Source organism: Anarrhichthys ocellatus, unplaced genomic scaffold (genome assembly GCF_004355925.1).
Source record: "Anarrhichthys ocellatus isolate YVR2014 unplaced genomic scaffold, GSC_Weel_1.0 scaffold9, whole genome shotgun sequence".
NCBI classification, from domain to species: Eukaryota; Metazoa; Chordata; class Actinopteri; order Perciformes; family Anarhichadidae; genus Anarrhichthys; species Anarrhichthys ocellatus.
The window spans coordinates 3592034-3610890 of NW_022280039.1; the positions used below are offsets into that span (position 1 = coordinate 3592034).

The 18857-nt window shown below is 42.6% G+C and overlaps 1 protein-coding gene across 3 annotated transcripts; it reads right to left on the minus strand.

Annotated features, from left to right (window-relative positions):
• Positions 1-2679: 2679 nt before the first annotated feature.
• LOC116384475 (phosphatidylinositol transfer protein beta isoform) lies at positions 2680-18822 on the minus strand. 3 transcript variants are annotated; one of them, XM_031849161.1, is made up of 12 exons: positions 18717-18822; positions 15150-15180; positions 13725-13870; positions 13420-13511; positions 13261-13268; positions 13097-13171; positions 12917-13000; positions 10617-10694; positions 7987-8097; positions 7667-7789; positions 7328-7407; positions 2688-5860 (listed from the first exon to the last, which is right to left on the minus strand). In XM_031849161.1, exons 1-11 carry the CDS (start codon positions 18734-18736, stop codon positions 7360-7362), a joined length of 816 nt encoding a protein of 271 aa, XP_031705021.1. In that variant the 5' UTR covers positions 18737-18822; the 3' UTR covers positions 2688-5860; positions 7328-7359. The 3 variants fall into 3 exon arrangements, with proteins under 3 accessions (XP_031705020.1, XP_031705021.1, XP_031705019.1); XM_031849160.1 differs by having other exon boundaries at positions 2680-7407; XM_031849159.1 differs by lacking the exon at positions 7328-7407 and having other exon boundaries at positions 2689-5860.
• Between the last annotated feature and the right edge of the window lie 35 nt (positions 18823-18857).

The window sequence follows — 18857 nt, forward strand, 5'->3', positions numbered from 1 at the left end:
GTCGTTGGGAATTTTGGAGATTCCGTGGATCTTGTTCCTCTCGTGAATTTTGACATGACCGAGTTCACATTTATTTTCCCGTGTCAAATTGAAACTGCCTAGTAAAAATGTTAGTGGTGATATATTAAAAATATTTCAGATGTGTATTACAATTAATTGGATGGTGTGTATTTTGGGGTGTCTTATAAACTCTGTATATATTTGAAATAAAGGGAACAGGTGGGAATACTGAACACAATGTACTTCCATTCACCACCATGGACATTTTATTTGGTAAAATGAGAACACCATATTGTCATTTTCACAACATTATGGACAGTGGGCATTTAGAGGATTTGGTGTCAGACATCTCTGTACCTTTGGGGGGGAAATCAAGAGGACTTTTACCAAACGGACACAGTGCCACCTAGCGGCTGCCAACGTCCATGCTGAAGCATTCAGAGACAACTTTTAGATATGAGGCAAAGATCTAAACTGGAACATGCTGTAAATACAATTTTTGAATTGAAATATGAACCTGTAGCAGACAAATACTGCAATTTGGTTCATAAATCATACAAAACACTTGCGAGTAAAAGTGTAAAGTGGGAAATAATTTACCACTTATCTATTATCACTTTGTCAAATCTGTTCTATTTGTTGTCATGCGTTAAAGCAGTGTATTGTGTAATTATCCATCCCAAAAAAAAACTTCAGTCCCGCTGAATCTTGTTATTTTATGCGAACCCTAAGAATGTGGTATTAAGGAAAATGATTGCTACATTCAACATATTTCCTTTTCCTCTAGAACAACTGCAGCCGAGGTAAATAGAAAGAAATATAATGTACATGTATGATATTTCACAATAAATGTCTTGTTTGCAAATACAATAAAATGTTTTCTACAACACTGCTAATTTTGCTTTTTAGTGTTGTAGATGTTTCAGGTAATTTTAGCAATAATTAGTGCAAAGAAATAACCAGCTCCAAATGGGTGAAAACTGGCTCACAGAAGCAAGGCTATGTGCTCAGCCGTGCACCTAGAGGAGAAGGCTGTTTGTCAGGGCTGAGGGTGGGGACAGGTCAGGACAAGGAGTTGTAAGGTGCTGGGAAGAAGTTTGTGTGTATATTTAGAATTTTGAGGGGGGGGGTGGATGTGCACTCCTTGCAGCTGAGAGGACAGCAGCTCAGAGCGAGGAGGCAGGGAGAGACGGTGGTTGTGTTGTGAAGGAGACATGGTGTAAAGTACCTGTCTTCTCCAGAAGGAAGGAGCAGCATGTTGAGCTGTTGAGATGTTCTGAAGGCTGCTGTGCTTGTGTGGTGTGCTGCTAGGAGATAAAAAAAAAAAAAAACACACCTACACTCAGTATCACCTTGCTAGAGGATCACTTTCATATCAGAGAGCCAGCTGGATGCAGCATCATTATACTGTAGTTTTACCCAGACTGTAACCATAAACTGTTTTAGCCGAGGCAACCATCACTGCTATGTGAAGCCCCTTAGGAATACCAGGATTCATGTTGATTTCTCAACCGATAAAGGCTCGATGTGTCACAAAACCCAATTAACACAAGAATAAAAAAAAAACAAATTAAGATTTTGTATCATCTGACTGTGATACAGTTCCTGCTAGCTTGGACTACACTCTTCTCAGATGGAGACAGACAAGTATGACAAACCGATGGCACGTTCTCTTTCCCACTCCGTCCCCAGTGATGATAAATGCAGCTCAGAGCTGCTGCAGAGGGGACTTCATGACAATGGACAGTCTACGGCTTTCAAGCGCCGTCACAATACCTCTTCTCTGTAGTGATTTAGGACTCAATTTGTCTCAATATTTCAGTCAATGGGACAAGATAGCGGGAGTGGGTGCTCTCCTCTACCCTTAGTTCATGGTGTTCCTCAGATGAACATTTATTACCATGGGGGTTGCCCAAAGAGACCATTCCTTCCCTTGTTGGGGGGGGGATAGTGTCCTGTCCAGTTTGGCCAATATGAAGCACAGCCTAGGGTGTCCTGTATGGGCCCCGTCACTCAGCTGAGCCATCACAACTCTCTGGGTCAATGGGGGTTAAGCAGCATCTGTCATCTAGAAAAGAACCATTGTATTAAATGGAGGGATGCGACAGAGACCCCCTCCCCCCCCTCTCCTCGTCGGTTGGCTCCACACCTTTTCCACCTCTCCCAGAACAACAGGAAAACTCCAGAGAATCTCTGGAGCTAAACATGACCCAAGCCCAGAGGATGAGGAAACACTCCTGACATCACTGCCAACATGCCAGAAATAACTTTCCTCTCCAAGAAAACCTGCAGCCCCGGATCAAATCTGGCCTCAGGGGAAGGTCACATACACAAACACAGAAGGGGCGGACCTGACTTGGAGCTAAATCTCCACTCTCTCACCCCAGTGTGTCATCTTGTAGCAGATGCAGATCCATGTGGTGCAACAAACAGTGGTACAGCTTTAGTGTCTCGGTATTGGACACATTTGCTTCTGCTTGTGCGTTGAAAGCAACAAGCTGGTCGTTCTGGCCATCACAAAGTGTTTTTAGCACTGAACATCTAGATGTCCTGCTGTGTCAAGTCTTGAGCCTCCCTTTGAGATCCATTTCTTCCCTTCATCTGTTGCCTCGTCTATTTAAACGACAGGGGCTCACTCATGACATGTCCCTTCATCTTCTCTGTGAGAGAGACACATGGATGGATACATGTGTCCATGTAGACTACTGTGAGCTGCCACTTAACAGGAGGTGCGTGGGCGAGCCTGCCCATCTCCCCTTTTAGAAACAGCATCATTTGCTTGTTCTGGGGGCAGATATGACTGGTTTCCTTGCAGCAGGCACATGTGACCGTTCCTCCAGAAACAATAAAAAGGCGGATATCTCAGGCAGCAGACTGGCAGCTCTTCCTGCTCTTTAGCACGGATTCCGCTGTTATTGTGCGACTCTTGTGACCTGCAGGTCACTGAAAGTCTAGTCCATGCTGGAGTCACCAGGAACCAGTCTGAGGGGATGTTCATACTATCTGATGTGTATTTTTACAGTGGAGAACTAATGCTTCTAGTCAAGCCTCAGCCTTTGTCTAAGATATATTTTTGAATTAAAGATTAAACTCTTGTTGCATCTTCTATTAAAATCTGTCAGTGAACAGTTGTATAAAATATATGTTGTGAAGACTTCATTCTAAGCCAAAAGGAAATGAGTCTTACCACTTCCCTTTAGGTTTAGCCTTCAATCTCCAACAACCACCTGTATACAATCAAACAGCAGACGCACAATCTGAAAAATGTATTCTCCAGACAAAATTTATTTGACATTTAGATACAATATGAAGATTTAATGGCACACAAGATCACAGAAAGAAAGGCACAAAATCTCATTCACTACAATGTCCCCTGAATTTCAAAAGCTTTAAACATTTAAAAGCAAGCGGTTCAGAAATTAAAGTTGTAAATTTCATAAATTAGGATAATACTGTACAGTTGCTTTGCAAGTACTTCCTCTCCCCTCCTATCATTGTCTTGACGGTAAACCGTTGATTGAGGTTGTTCTCTTTAGCCACTGCCTTCTCTATTGAACAGACAGCAGGAATCATTTCGACACACTTCAAATCATTGATTACATTGAAGATCAATCGTGTCGTACTTTTCGCTCTTTGAGACGTATGAATACAATCACAGTACAGTCACAACGACCAACTGGCTGTCTCACATGGTGTGATAAAACGAAATGATGGGATATAATACAACCTCTCCCCATCATGTTGACACTGGATTACCAGTGGTACGGTGTAAAGAAGTCAATTGTTTGGGGCAACAATATAAAAAAAAAAAAAAGAAAAAAAATGCATGTCATATTGTTGACCTGAGAAGATTTTCTTGTGTAGAAAACCGTTGCCTTCCCAATCTTTCTAGATCACCAGCCTACAAATGCTGAATTCTTGTAAACATGTCAGAAATCCATTCATTCTCTTTGGACAAGCCAATAAGCCATTATTGAGAAGAGATCACACTCCCTCATACCATTTACAGACAAAACATTTGGATTGTTGAACGCAGATTATTTCATTATATGCTTGTCTTGAAAGGAACATGATCTCTAAAAACAAATCCCCAATTCCTGTTCCACAATTGAAGACATTGATACGTTAAACAAAGAACACAACACAAACGAGGATCAAATGAGGAAACCACTTGTACACTGTAGGCGGGAGACACATGAAGAGTCATTAACATGGCAAATCAATCAAAAGGCAGATCTGAGGCGAAGATGTAAATCTGCAGCTCTTTGCACCAACAGCAGTGTAACAAGCTGTTCCGGCTGCTACTTACATATTTTTTGCTTGCTGAAGGAATTACACAGGCTCAGTCGCTGCGACACATATCAGGAAACAAAGGGAGTCGCATGCGATATAAGAAAATAAAGAGTCATCACAAACAACTTTGCTCATAAAGCTCTTTCTGCAGTGATTTACTCTTATCGTTCTAACCTTTAGGTGTCAAGAAAATTGCCAGTCGGAAACAAGGGAGGTAGCGAGCGCAATAGCTGACAGCAGAGGTACAATAGTTATAATAGGTCCAACGGTACGGGGATTAAGGCAAGAAGTGTGTGGTGCTGGTGTCGAACGGGCACTGGTGAGGCTTATAGAACTCTGTAAACACACCGAGACTGTAGCGGAACAGAAGAGGCCTTTTGGAAACAGTCTACCTCTGAGAACCAGATGAGTGAGACAGGCCTCTAGGGTGGGCTGGGGCGAGCAGTGCGCTGCAGTTTGGCTTGTGACAAGAGGCTCGAGGGGTGATGCACCATCTGTGGCTGTTTTTCAGTGTCTTTTTTTTTCCTCTGGGGTCTTCTGTTAGGAAGGTGAATGCTGTGTTGTATGTTATGTGTGAATGTCTTTAGAATGGGGTGCGTGTGTGTGTGGGAGGGGGAATCAGTGAGAGCTGTAAACACTTCCAAAGTAACATCCTTTAGCTGAACAAGCTTGCATGGATCTGCCCAGCTTGAGATTTTCAGACATCAGTCACCGCAAAGGCATCCACACCTGCGAGTGTATGTGTGAGAATTAATTAACACGTTCATCCGTGTGCGAGCGATGTATATGCGGCGTGTGCGTGTGTTCCTATTAAATCAGTATGAGAGTGAATACCTGTACGGGCATGATCGTCGGTGTTAATAAGATGCAGTGCTTTGGGGGAGGTGGGGTGAAGGATTACAATGGGCCAAGGCGCCAAGGGTGTTAGTAATCTCTAAATGGAGGCTGTGGCAGGAAGTAACACGAGTATGACAAACAGACATGCTGTCATGCTGGGGAATGCAAACCACTGCGCCACAATGTGTACAGTCAAGACCAAGGAGGAGGAGCCAAAGAGAGATCGGACAGGGCATCGTCTTCAGAGGAATGTTATGCAGGAAAAAGGAAAATCTAAATATGACAGGAGAAATATTTTGGTCCAAACACCTGCCACTGTGGAATCAAGTCAATGAATTTCCTTTTGTGAAAATGTATCTCTACTGCAAGAAGCTCCTCTTCATATCTCTCCAGCAGGCTCGGTCTTGTCAATAACAAGATGCTGATAGCCGGCCTTTCTCTGCCCAGGAGAGCAGAATGAACCAGTCTTATCAGCTAGGATCGTGTTGGTTTCTAGAAATCAATTCCTCAGTGAATAGAATGTCTATGATTGGATGCAAGTCAGGGATCTGCTCTATTGATTGCAGGTAGCAGAGCACCCCCCCCCTCCCCCACTCCAAAGCCTAAATCAGTTCTGGTAAAATAGAGGCACCAAAGGAGGCCTCTGAGCCGTTGTCGTGGGCGTTTAAAATCCTTTGCCTTTTCATTCGACTGCAGCGGTGGTTCCTCGCACGTCTCCCTGTCTGCGAAGCTGTGGGCAAACAGAGGGAAATGGACACCATATTAGATTTGTGCGAGCTTAACAGGTGAGGGGCAGGTTTAGTGGACGCTTGCATTTCAGTGGATCCCTTCATGAACGGTTGCTGGTTACTGCGCATGGGCTTGTGGACTAATTTCTATTCATGATGTATAACAGAGATGTATTTCTTGCATCATAAACCATAAAAAGAAAAAAGAAAATTCAACAAATGTCCTTTTGCAAACTGAAATATTTAGCCTTTGCTTAGAAATCTGCTCCAACAGCCCTTATCGAGCTCCATGTTTGTCTTCTAGGTAGATAAAAGCATCACTTCCAAATTCTCCCAACCTGAGGCTGATGGCTTTGGAAAGTCAATTAGTGGTAGAATCTGATAGGCGAACACCTTAATGGAACAGTTCAAACTAACGGTGAGTCTAAACAGATCTGATGAAATGGTACGAGGATCCACCCACGGACTTCTTCATCCTTTTCCCGTTTCTTCTCAATCACGGCACAGACTCCTTCTCAACTGCAAAATTCCATTTGTATGTTAATGAGGGAAAAGGAGCCATCTTGAGCCCCCCCACCCCTTTTTTCCCCCCCTTGTGCCTCCCCCTTCTATACCAACAGCACTCGACCAGTATACACCAAGAAGGGCAGACATGACTGTTGGTGCATCGTCTCCACAGCGAGATTCTCATTCACCCGGTACAGTCTCGTCAAGGACCTGAATGGCAGCGTCTGCATGTCGGCCTCCACATCCCTCTCTGATGGCATCCGCTTGTTTACTTACTCCCAGGGAAAATTAGAAACACATGCTGAATTGGGCGAGCTGTGAGGGAGGAGGGGTGTTTGTTGGTAGGCCAGGAATGTTTGAGCCCACTCTGGCCAGTCCATCCTCGAGTCCTCCCGTTTTCTCCTTGTACGGCCAGAGCGCCCAGGCTGATATTTAGAGCAGTGCCAAGGGCAAACCAGTGCTACGGTTCTACACAGTGAGATTCACAGAAACCTGTAATTTAAAGAGAGGATTGCTTTTCTCCTCTGTGGGGAGGCTCTAGTTTTCAGGTATTGGTCGTGAGCAGGTCTTTTGTGTATGTTTTTACCTGCTGGCCACCTCTTCAAAAGAATTAGCATGGGTGATTCTGAGAAAGGTCTGGCCAGATGTTAAAGCAATGCATACACAAGCATGTGCACATAAGCAACAGACACTGGTACAAACCACGGTTGGATATTTTCACTGGGTCAGCAAAAACGCCTACCGACCGAGCACATACATCATGTTTATCTGCAAACTGGTGTTATTGATTCACTTATTCAGAGTGAGCTATGGAGTTGCAAGTGGTGCACATTTAGACACAGTGGACAAAAATCCCTTTGACAACCCGGAAGAGTACAGAGTGAAAGCAGCAGCAGAGGCGTGCAGCGACCGAAACCCCACAGTGAACAGAGAAAGCATCCGAGAGACCAGCAAGAACTTACACAGCAACACTCAAGATCTAAAGCTGGCCGGGCTACTTGTCTGCAGCCTTTGTACCGCGCACAAAGCCCTTCTTACGCATCTAGACAAGAATGAAATACAGTAAATAACAGAATTAGGGATTAGGAAGCATGTTAGGGCACATAGGACTAGTAACCTCGGAGAAGCTTGTTTCTTTTACTTGTTAATCAGGCAAGCATCAGAAATGGAGGCCCAGAGACTGAACACTCTTGATATTGGGGCAGTTGTGCGCACAAAATCCATCACTGACCAATAATATGTACTTCATATGCACAAGGTTTACTCTTAAATGGTGGGTCATTTTCTACTTCTGCCCTCACCTCTTCCAGCTCCCTCTGTGTCTCCGCCTCCATCCGCCTGATATCATCCATAGTCAGCTCCACCCACTTATCAATCCAACAAAAGAGCTGGCGGTGGAAGTTAGTGAAGATCCTCTTCTCTTCCTGGGGGAGACAGTGGTAGTCTTGGGTTAGGGCTGGGTATTATACACACGTATATATATTATTAATGAAGATCATATATCATCACCCAGAGCTGGTCTTGGTCAATCAGACAGTCAAGGGGCAAAGAACTGGGACTCAGAGCCTGAGCTAGATAACCGTCTGTGTGAAGTGTAACGGTGTAAACCGGTCACTCTAACCTTATGGATGAAGTTCTCCACTCTGGTCTGCAGGCCCCACCACTTGAATTTGACTGTGACCAGTTTGTAGGCGCACATCCTCGGGCAGTCCGTCTTATGAACCAGCTCCTTCTGTTCAGAGAAGAAAAGCACGACAAGACTTACAACCCATCACTTTCTAAAAAGTGCCGTATCAGAATAAATAAGTCAAAACTTGACAGGAACTTGGCAACGAGAGACTGATCCTAAAAACAGCAGAAGGCTGACAGAATATTATTTAAGACTAATCTTGGCTGCATTCAAAGCAAAAAAAAAAAAAACATTAATATGTAATGCTTTGGGTATGGAGCTTGCTGAAATAATTATCAATATGAAGATGTGCTGTGCAGAGATAAAAGTGCCCTAATCTACAACACACTTTCTAATCCATCCGCTGCTGCACTCTGTCTCCCTCTGAAGAAAAGAAGAAAAGGAAGCGGGGGGGTTGGGGTGGGGGCAGAGCAAAGTGGATAAACTCCAGATGAAGGGACCATTTCTCTGCCTCCGCCCTGACAGCGACACCGTTCCCGACAGGCTTGCCTTTGTGGCCACGGAAGGCAGATAAAGCGGTGCTCGCGCAGCGATAAGGGCGTCGCGGTGCAAAGCTGGTTACATTATTAACACCTAGGACCTCCTCGCCCCCCAGAACACACACACACACACACACACACACACACACACACACACACACACACACACACACACACACACACACACACACACACACTCTCTCTCTCTCTCTCTCTCTCTGAGAACACCTGTTTAATTAATCACTTCATTCTGCCGCAGCATTCCAAGAGAAAATGCCACAGACCCGCCTCAATCACCATCATCCCACTGTCGTTTGATGCTGCGATCATGGAGGGCGGGAGCGTGAGAGGGGAAATGAGAAACATTTCTAAATTTGCAGTGGGTTTAGAAAAGTTGTCATCGCTAAAGGAGAACTTCACATGAAACGGATTCTACATCAAAACACTTACGGTGACATTTCTTCTCTCCCTCTCTGTGCCCTACTCAAAGGAGCAGAAGTTTTCAGAAATACAAAGGGTACCGATATGCAAGCATGTGTGCATGCAGAGATAGACAAGAGTTTTATTGCTCTGAGAAGCTGAGAGAAATTGTGCCTCTGTTGTCACATAACTGCTTTTTTTTTTTTTTTCCACCTTTTCAAAAACACTTTTTTCCGTGTTCACAGCGGACGGGAAAGTGATCTAATTAAAAACACAAAATGAAAAGTTGTGCTTCTTTATTCAGACTTTTTAAAGCTGTTTGGCTGCCTTTGTTCTTGAAGCGGAGGAAAGTTTCCCATGGTGAACTTTGAGGACTCCGCTGCAGACTAGAAATTCTCAAAGCTCCAACAGTGAGCAGGACCCATTTGTGAGGCTGCGGGGTACGAGAGGGTATAGAGGGGAACGCAGAATAACTCCTGACGTGGATAAGCTATGTCTTATTACTCTCTATCAAAAGTATATCTGTCTTAATACAGGACTGCCGCTTGTCAAATTTACTATCAATGTCTCCACACACACACACACACACACACACACACACACACACACACACACACTATGTTTCCCCCATTTCTGTCACACACAAAGTCTGGCAGAAGGAGCTACGAGTAAAACCTTTATCCGACCTGGTGACTAGAAATATCCATTACATCCAATCAGAGCCGAGAAAGAGGCGGTTTGTCTTCATCAAACTGCAGCCTCACAGTTCTGTCGACCCCAATCCGGCTCTGTGCTCTCCTTTGCACAGAGCTATTCGGATTATTACAGGCGATAAACCATAAAAACACCAAATAACTCAATGTGTAAGTCTTCACCCCCTTCATGTCAAATTTAGAAGTGATGTCATCAGTACGCAAATAGGTCGGCATTATTTGTAGCACATCTGGACACGCCACAAATTGATTGAATTGTGGTCTGGTCTCTGATTCTGTAACTCCAGGACGTGAACATTGTTTTTTTGGTTTTGTTGAACATTGTTTTTTTGGTTTTATTCTTCTCTTGCAGACTGTGGCAGGTTTCCCTCAAGGGTTTCCCTGTCTTTTGCAGCATTCACTTTACCCTCTTACCATCAAGAGCTGCTGCAGAGCAGTATCCCCACAGCATGATGCAGCCACTACCAAACGCCACACTAAAGGCTCAATCTCGGTTTGCTCTCAAACCACTGAACTTAATTCCTCTGTATTTGAGAGGCTCCCACATACCTTCTGGCAACACAAGCTAAAGTGTGTTTTGTTTTCAACACAGGGTTATTTGTTTTCTTGTATGCATAGCATCACCCATCCCAGCCATTGAACCCTGTAGCCTCTTCAGAGTTAGCATCGGCCTCACTGTGGGGTGGACAGTCTGCTCTACACCGATTTACGGAGGTCCCATCTTCTTTCTAATTTATTAAGACCGACAGCACTATATTTAGTGCTTTGGAAAATATGTACGAAATATGAGAAAGCACAGTTGCAGACCCGGTTCTTGCGTGAATGACAGTGACCAGGTGTAGAGCCCTTTCAAAGTAAAACGTGGGTTTAGTCTTTGTTTCTTCTCCTGTGACATTGATTGCCACTTGTGTGTGAATCTGATCATTTCCACGGCTTACAAGAGCGTTACCTTCCAGGCGGGCCCAAGGGGTCCTCTGCCAGTCTTAGCCGACTTGAACTCGGCCGGGTCCTCATCTAGCTTGTAGTCCTACAGGAAGAGAAATGTATATAATTAATACAACACATAGCACATTATATTTAGCTGACACACTGTTCCACAAGCTGAGGTAATCGGACCGAATAGTGTTCTGTTTTTGGAAACTAAAGTTAAGAAATCTACAACTTTTGTCACATTTTGAAGTATTTAAGCATGCTAAGATACGTACATCATTTGTATCATAATACTCTAAATTAAAGCACGAATCAAAAGAAAGTTTTCTTCCACTACGGCATTCAGCAGGTTACAGAATTTGTGGCACGTTTGTCCCCTGCTGTTCACGCACTGTGCTCTAAGGTGAGCAGCACAGCAGTCACTGCCACCGAGAGGCCAAAGAGGACTGCACTCATTCTCCAAAAGCTGCCAGCCCCCGGAGATAATGTCACGCAGCAAGACCGGAGCACAGCTGAGCTGTAAGCGGCTCGGCGATAAACGACCATCGATGGGGCGTTGATGCCACCAGCGACTGTTTAATCGGGGCGACCCTGGTGCCGGTTCATATACATGAACGTATATGCTTGCACCTACCTGCATTAATTCCCATCTCACAGGAGAATCTAAAAGATTTTTAAGCCTGTAGAAAAACACTGAGCGCATATGCTAAGCACATGACGAAGTTGACTTCATAAAAAAGGCAAAAGAAACACCAATAAATGAAATAGCTTTCATATTATCAACAGCTCAAGGGCCCAGCAATTGTAAATAAATCATGATGCGCCTGCAGCTAAAAGCTACTTTTCAGGGCTATTGGCCAACAGGAGGGTGCCAAACGTGTGGAAAGAGATACAAACCCACACACAAACACACACACACACACAATTATTTGGCTGTTCTAATGCTGAGAGCTCCAGCACTATAACAATACACTCCGCTGCACTAATGAGGTCTGTGAATCGATATGCCGTGGTAGACTAAAAGGAGCTACTCCACAAGTAAAAACAGTGTGTGTGTCAGAGTGCGAATGCATTTGTGTATTTGTCTCGTTCCAGGATACGAAGCACCGTGAGCCTTAATTACACTAACAAACTCATCTGTGCTGGCGGTACGCCCCGGGCCCTGCAGCCATGCCCGAGGCTGAGGGCTGATAGGGTCCTCAGACACAACACACTCCTCCAGCAAGGCAAACACCTCCGCCTCGTTAACTACCCACCACACACACACACACACACACACGCTGCTCAGCCAAATAGCCTCACATAGACAGACACACACACTGTGAAATGAGGCAATGTGATGTCAAACAACAGCAATAATGTGTAACATCTTCAAATACGATTTCAGAGTATCAGAAACTCATGTTTACATTCTGAAATATTATTGAGGCAATCTTAGGATGCTCAAATGGTGTGTGTGGAGTTTTGATATGCTTTAAGAAGATTTCAAGGCGATGCTTGAAAACATAATGAAGTGATTAAATCAATCTACTCCGACCGTCTAATGGCATTTTCTGGTGCCAGTTCTAACCATCCACGGTCATTGACAGGTATGCGTTTCATGGTATTTCACCTTCTGGTAATTCATTTTACAAAAACACCTTTCCAGCCTTGGCTCCACTACAACAGTTCCACTGGATACAACATATACCTGGAGGTATATAAGCACTGTTCAATGAGTGGGATCAAACGCTAAATACATATTATTTGGCATCGCCATAGCAAGTTAATCGAGTAGAAAAGTAGTAAAAAGAAGAATTAAATCAGTCAACAGTATATCATTCAACAACAATTTAAATAAAGTAGTAATCTGTCAAATAAATATATCAAACATTTGTAGATTCCAGCTCCTCCAATGTGACGATTTACAGGCGTTTGCATTTTAAATAAAATTAGTTTTTAAAAATGTTGTTCCGATAAGTATTAGCAATTGGATGACGCTTGGCTCTGGGGATATAGACTTTGAAAAACCCAAATATACCTTAATGCTGATCTGTAGAGTACATACAATTGTAGATGCGACAATACTATTTATCAGCAATTATGTCCCTATTTATTTGATTCTCCAAAATTAAACACAGAAATTAAGAAGTTCTTGTGTCACCAAAGAAAATCTGACAAGACTCCTGCTCATCAGAAAGAAGTGAATAAGGCCCGTTTGAACATTCCTGATGTAAAGGGAATAGGGTTTGGCAGAGAGCTTGGTAATGATGAAGCTTGTCCACATGAAGGCACCAAACTGCATTTTTATCTTACGCTGGAAGAAGAGTTTCTACTTACAGCAGTGGACACTACACTTCTGTCTGCAATGTCGATGGGCACAACAGTTACATTCTGCCACGTGGAGGCGTCTAGTTCGTGCACCTGAACAACAAAGAAAAATAATGGTAAGAAGAGCATACAAAGTCAAATCTGATGTTGAAGATGGATGCGTGCCGGATAAGATGCAGAGGTACTGACATTTTCTATTGTTCCAAGGTCTGGTTTGTGCCACGTCTCAATCTTAATGAAGAAGTTGTCTTTCATATACTCATTCTGGAGGGAAGTGTCGGGATATTACAGAACTGAACGTACAGAAAGTAAATTGAATAAGCAAACAAAACAAGCCATTTAAGACTTCCTACCGTCACAACTGTATCAAGGTTAGCCATAAGGAGAGAAAGACAGGAAAAAAGAACCATTACATATGGAAGGAATAAACATTGTAAATTCACATGATGCAAAGTGTATTCAACAATGGAGAGGACAAAGGGTTTCGGGGTAAAGGGATATGGGGGACTCACTGGTTCTGCAGTAGGGGTAAGCGTTCCAGGCTTTCTCATGGAACACCAGGGAGCCTTCAGGAGCAAACATTTTGACAAACGTTGGGACTTTACTGTAGGGCAGGTAAAGAGGAAGGGAACAAGTAGGAAGAGAGAAGACATATTGACATGCCTATGGAATATGAACAACTACAAAATAAGACCAGAGGTAAGACAATGCTGCCACTAACTGGAAGCACGGCGCCATTACACTTTAAGATGGTAATTATGGGATTGATTCATCCAATTGAAAAAGGTAAAAATAAAATAAAAATAAAAAGACATACCTCTTTATGTGGTAGATTTTGTGTGTGTACTGTCCTTTCTCGCCGTCTTTCTCATAGGGCTCATTCTTCAGTACCTCGATACCCTCACCACCGCCTGTCTCATTTTTACTTGCTTCAGCCACTGAGAACAGCTGTCCCACTTGATACTGGAACACAAAAACACACCAGTCACTTACATTACACCCAGAAAATAGACTAAAGCTGAAGCCTATAGCCTTGCTGATGGTTCAGGTTCAACCTTTTTTTGCATGAGACCCCTTAAAATGAAGCATCGACTACCTCATCACGGACCAATACTCTGGACATGACATGTGAGCAGTTCAGACCAAAATAATGATGTTTCCTTTTCAGACTGTTTCATTAGCAGCATTGTACAATAGAAAAAGCAAAAATTCTAGGAAAATAATTTTGTGCAACAGAAATATTTGTCGTCCTTGTTCTTTTCAATATCATGTGACGCCCCAAAAGCCCCGTGTGATGTGTTTATGTTGTGAATCTAGACACACACCTGTGGTATGGAAGCTAGGATCCTTTTTTCAATTATACTAGCTCTAAATACAATGAAGAGCAGACATCATTGCGACAGTCTTTTGTATTTCAAACCTGAAGTCATAACTACATTCTGCAGGGCAATTTAACTAGTGCTGCATGGTGTGATGTTTGAAGAAGGGTGCATGTTTGCTTATATTTCAACTACCAGAGCTCTTATTAGTATTTCTCCACTATAAAGAGAACACTTAATCAATTAATGGACTGAGATTCAGAAAGCATCACTAATTGCCGAGAGGTTTTGCTCATTATGTAAGGCAGCAGGGTGAGTCCGGGATTCATGACATAAACCGAAACAAAGGGGAGAAATTGTGCTCTAAATAAGAACTACAAGTGATGCTTTTGTGGAGGAGACCGTGTTGTCTTAATCTGCAACCAGAAGCCAAACACGGGAAATGATAAGATTGTAGTACATTCATTAATAACTGCAGAAACTCATTTGTTTTCTAGGAAAGGTGCATTACAGAGACTTCTTATAATTGCTATAAGCCTACACTCTGTGACCCACTTTAAGCCCAAATAAGGGATAATCAGGTTCTGCTGCATGTGACACTAACGGATTAATTGCAAGTGTAAAATATATGTGTTGTGAAACTGAAATACTGAATGTATATTAAAGATTTCTTTAATCAAAAGGGAATATCAACCAGTTTTAAGGCTGGAAGAGATGTGTAGGAGAGAAATAAAGGCAGTCTGGCATACATGGCTCCCTTCACTGCACTTGAGCTTATAGTTTGTCGTCATTTATAATGAGAAGTGAAAAGTACAAGAAATTAAGTAGAACCCAGACATTCTAACATAGAATTTAAAAACAGTCATTTATAACTTCACTCATTTTGTCAATGGAATAATAAGGAACACAGATGGATTACTCACCTCCTCAACACTACAGGGTAAAACCACACGGCTGCAAGAGAGAGAGAGAGAGAGAGAGAGAGAGAGAGAGAGAGAAGTGTGGTAACATTCACACAACGCGTTCTTAAAGACAGCGCTCAATAAGCACTACAATGTTACTGTAAACTAAACAAGTATGTTACTATCACAAACAGCATAACACTCAAGGAAGGTACAGAAAAACATCATTCAATGTACTTAAATTGGACTGTGGTCCTAAAAGTATAAAACATAAAATAAACTATAGTAGAAGAAGCAGTGATGCCATAAACACGCATATGAACAAACCTCAACAATGCACAGAAACCATGTCGCTACTACAGAACAGGAAGCCAGTTGTGGTCACTCCCCCTGAGGTAAAAACACCACTGCCCATATTCAACACACTGCAGACATCAGCAAGATGATAAGAACGCATCACTAGACCAGAGTGGAATAATAAAAACTACAATGAAAATGGAAGCAAAGGAAAATGTACACCGAGCGATTTTGGGCCAAAACATTGCTTAAAAACTACAAAAGTGCTGCACAGACCAGTAACAATAGGTACAGCTGTTTTAAAAAGAAAAAACAACTATCTGAATCTTTATTAGACAAGATATCCAAACGTTAAAGACGATATTTACTTTTTGCATAGTTAAGTAAACTGCAAGCCTACTCTACTTGTCCCAACAGACCTTTTGCAGGGTGTGGTATGCCCCAAACAATTGCATAATTTACTCTTATGAAAATGAAGTTTCAGTGAATGATCACAAACCACACAGTGCAAGAGAAAAAAAGTAGGCGGAAGTTCTTTCAAAGCATAAATCAGAAGCAAGGGCTGTATTCTACGCTGACATGATTCGTTTACTCTGGCGTAAACCATAGACTGTACACAAGAAGTGGAGGTAGTCATCGTGACGTCACCATTTGGTTCGTGGACTGCCGTTATGAAGCCTCGAGTTCGGGTTTGCCATCTTGGAATACGGCCGTCGCCATCTTGGTTATTTTGCAACCGATGAAGGGAAGTAACCCTATCTGGAATGCGGAGGAGTGATGTATTGACGGTAGCGTCAGCGACCTGTCAATCACAGTAAGCCCGCCCTAAAGCATACCATGCTTTATGGTCTATTTGACTCTAAATGGACCATAATTGAATAAATGGATATCATGCTGGATTGAAGAAGACTTGAAACTAGCGATTGAGAGCACAAACTCATGTTTACTGAGATAATAAATCAAGCGAGAAGTAGGGTCATTTTCTCATAGACTTCCATACAATCGGACTTCTTTTTACAACCAGAGTAGCCGCCCTGTAATGGTCAATAGAGATAATGCAAGTTAGAAGACACTTCCGCATCACGCGGCAGAACTAGAGGTTGATGCCTGGAGTAAACACGCATTTTTGTTTTATTGTTTCTGACTGCACTTCTTCTACTTTGTGTGGTCTTTTGATGATGAGCTGTGGCAACCCATGCCATAGAGATTTAGCATTTTAGTCCAGAATTAACACTTCTATATTAACTTGTGTTGAAATTAGTTTAATCTTCACAATTACACCCAGTGACCGATGATGTTTTATCTTTGCAGAAAGGCCACTGCTAACTCTAAAGCACAGCTTAGTGATGCGTGACGGTCACTTTGGAGACAATCAAGGGCACATCATGATACTCAAGATGTAAAAATTAACTGGACAGGAGCATAGTAGGGTAAGGACTGGGTTTTGAAGCAAATTTCACAAAGTAACAAAAAACAACAAAAATACTTTTCACTTGCTAGCCACAAAAGCTTGATTGGGTTCAATCTGATAGCAGAGTGGTAGAAAAGTCACCTTTACAGATATCTATTTAGATGTTATTTTGTATGAAGGGTTTGAAAAAAGGCATGCTTTGTATAATGAGAACAAAACACTGTACAATGGTGCAACCAGACTGACAAGTGAAAAGGCAGAAAGGGACAAAGATACCTCTGAGCAGTCGAATAAGAGCAGAAGAAATTACAAGTCACTGGTAAAAGAAACTCAAAGCTTAGCATCAGAATATGTGCAGATCGAACTAGGAAAAAGGTTTTTGTTTCAGTGTCAAGCGCACAATAATGCCTATAAGAAGCAAAGCTATTCCTAAAAACTTCCTGAAGAGAATGTTGGTCTAAGGTTAGCAATGTTGGAACTGGATCACAGAATATCAGCTGAACATACTATGTACCGACAAAACTGGCAAATAATGGTTAAAATATAATCACAGAGTGACTGCAGGGGACCCCCCCTAAAAAAACAACATAGCCTTACTTTAACACTTTATACATATCTGTAGATAGCCAGAGTTTCTGTGGCACACAGAAATTAAACTAGTGTCATTGTCCGTCCATCCATCCACTTGTATATCCAAATGAACAGGGTGCTCGAACTATGGACTTAAGAAATACCACTTAAGTACAAACCACTGCAATATGCATAAATAAAAGTACATGCTTTGTTTAGAAATACAATATGGACAGGAATAAAGTTCCTCAAGAGCCAGATCAAGCCACTGACCAAACGACGACTATCTTTCCAACATTCAATAAATCAAAAGGCATTACCCAAACGTGAGAGTTGTTTCAGAGCTTTGCTGAAATAGAATAAAGTTGTAAATGAACATATCCATTTGTCTATTACATTCTAGCGTTCGTTGTGATTTGGTAGATTGCTGTCACGTCCCTGTGCTACAGGTCTTCCTGCCTTGATCTGCGACCAACTCGTTTACCGATGGAGGCGAAGTTAAAAACGAGCACCTTAACATGTCTCAATCCAGCAGGCAAACATTTTACAAAAGTGTGACTTAAGTCATGACCGACTTCTGTGGTTTGACGTCTTCTTCTAGCTGACAATAGTTAATGTCAACACGAGCATCTTATGATCAAACTTGTTAACTCACAGAGCTAACAGCTAGCTAGCGTTACCTGAACACTACTACCGCTAGCAGGCTAACGTCAGTAGATGGAAATGGTCTGGTTTGACAAGAGAGGGCGAAAAAACAGTGAATCCGCCATTAATCAAAGTCTCTAATCTTGGGTAAGATTAGTTGGCTTCGCCACGAGTGTATGTAACGTTAAGAGAACATTAGCAGCGCTAAGTGGTTCACAGCCATGTTAACGCTAAACCGTTAGGTGTAACGTTAACGTTAGCTAGCATTAGCAAACCGTGAGTCTCGGCTCCAAGTTAAATAAAGTGGTAAAGCTTGAAAGTACACACGCCGGTACTCTTATCCTTTAAAAACGCATAACACAAACCACAGACTGAATTGTTTTGAAGCTAGCAAACGTGACTTAACGTGAACGCATAGACAGACTAGCTAAGATTAACAGCAGCTGTCACACAGTGCCGCACCGCTGTCAACGCCGGTAACGTAGGCCAGAGCAGCTCTTGAGTAATTCCCACCCTTCCCTCGTGTGTCTGACACAGACACTGAGACAAGATGGAGAAGTTTTCATTAGTGACAAACAACTAAAAAAAAAAAAAATCTGTCCTGCCTATCGGAAGTCGTTACTACACGATGTTGTAAGTTTTAACTTGAACATGTTGAAACTTACTACTCCTTGATGAGGGTCATCGCTGCTTGTTTCTCGAGATACGACCGTTACTGCCCAGGAGCGGACGCTGATTGCTACTGACGTCACGAGCTACTAAGAGCCGTCTCGGCCCCTCCCTCGTGAGCGGTGATTTGCAGGAGG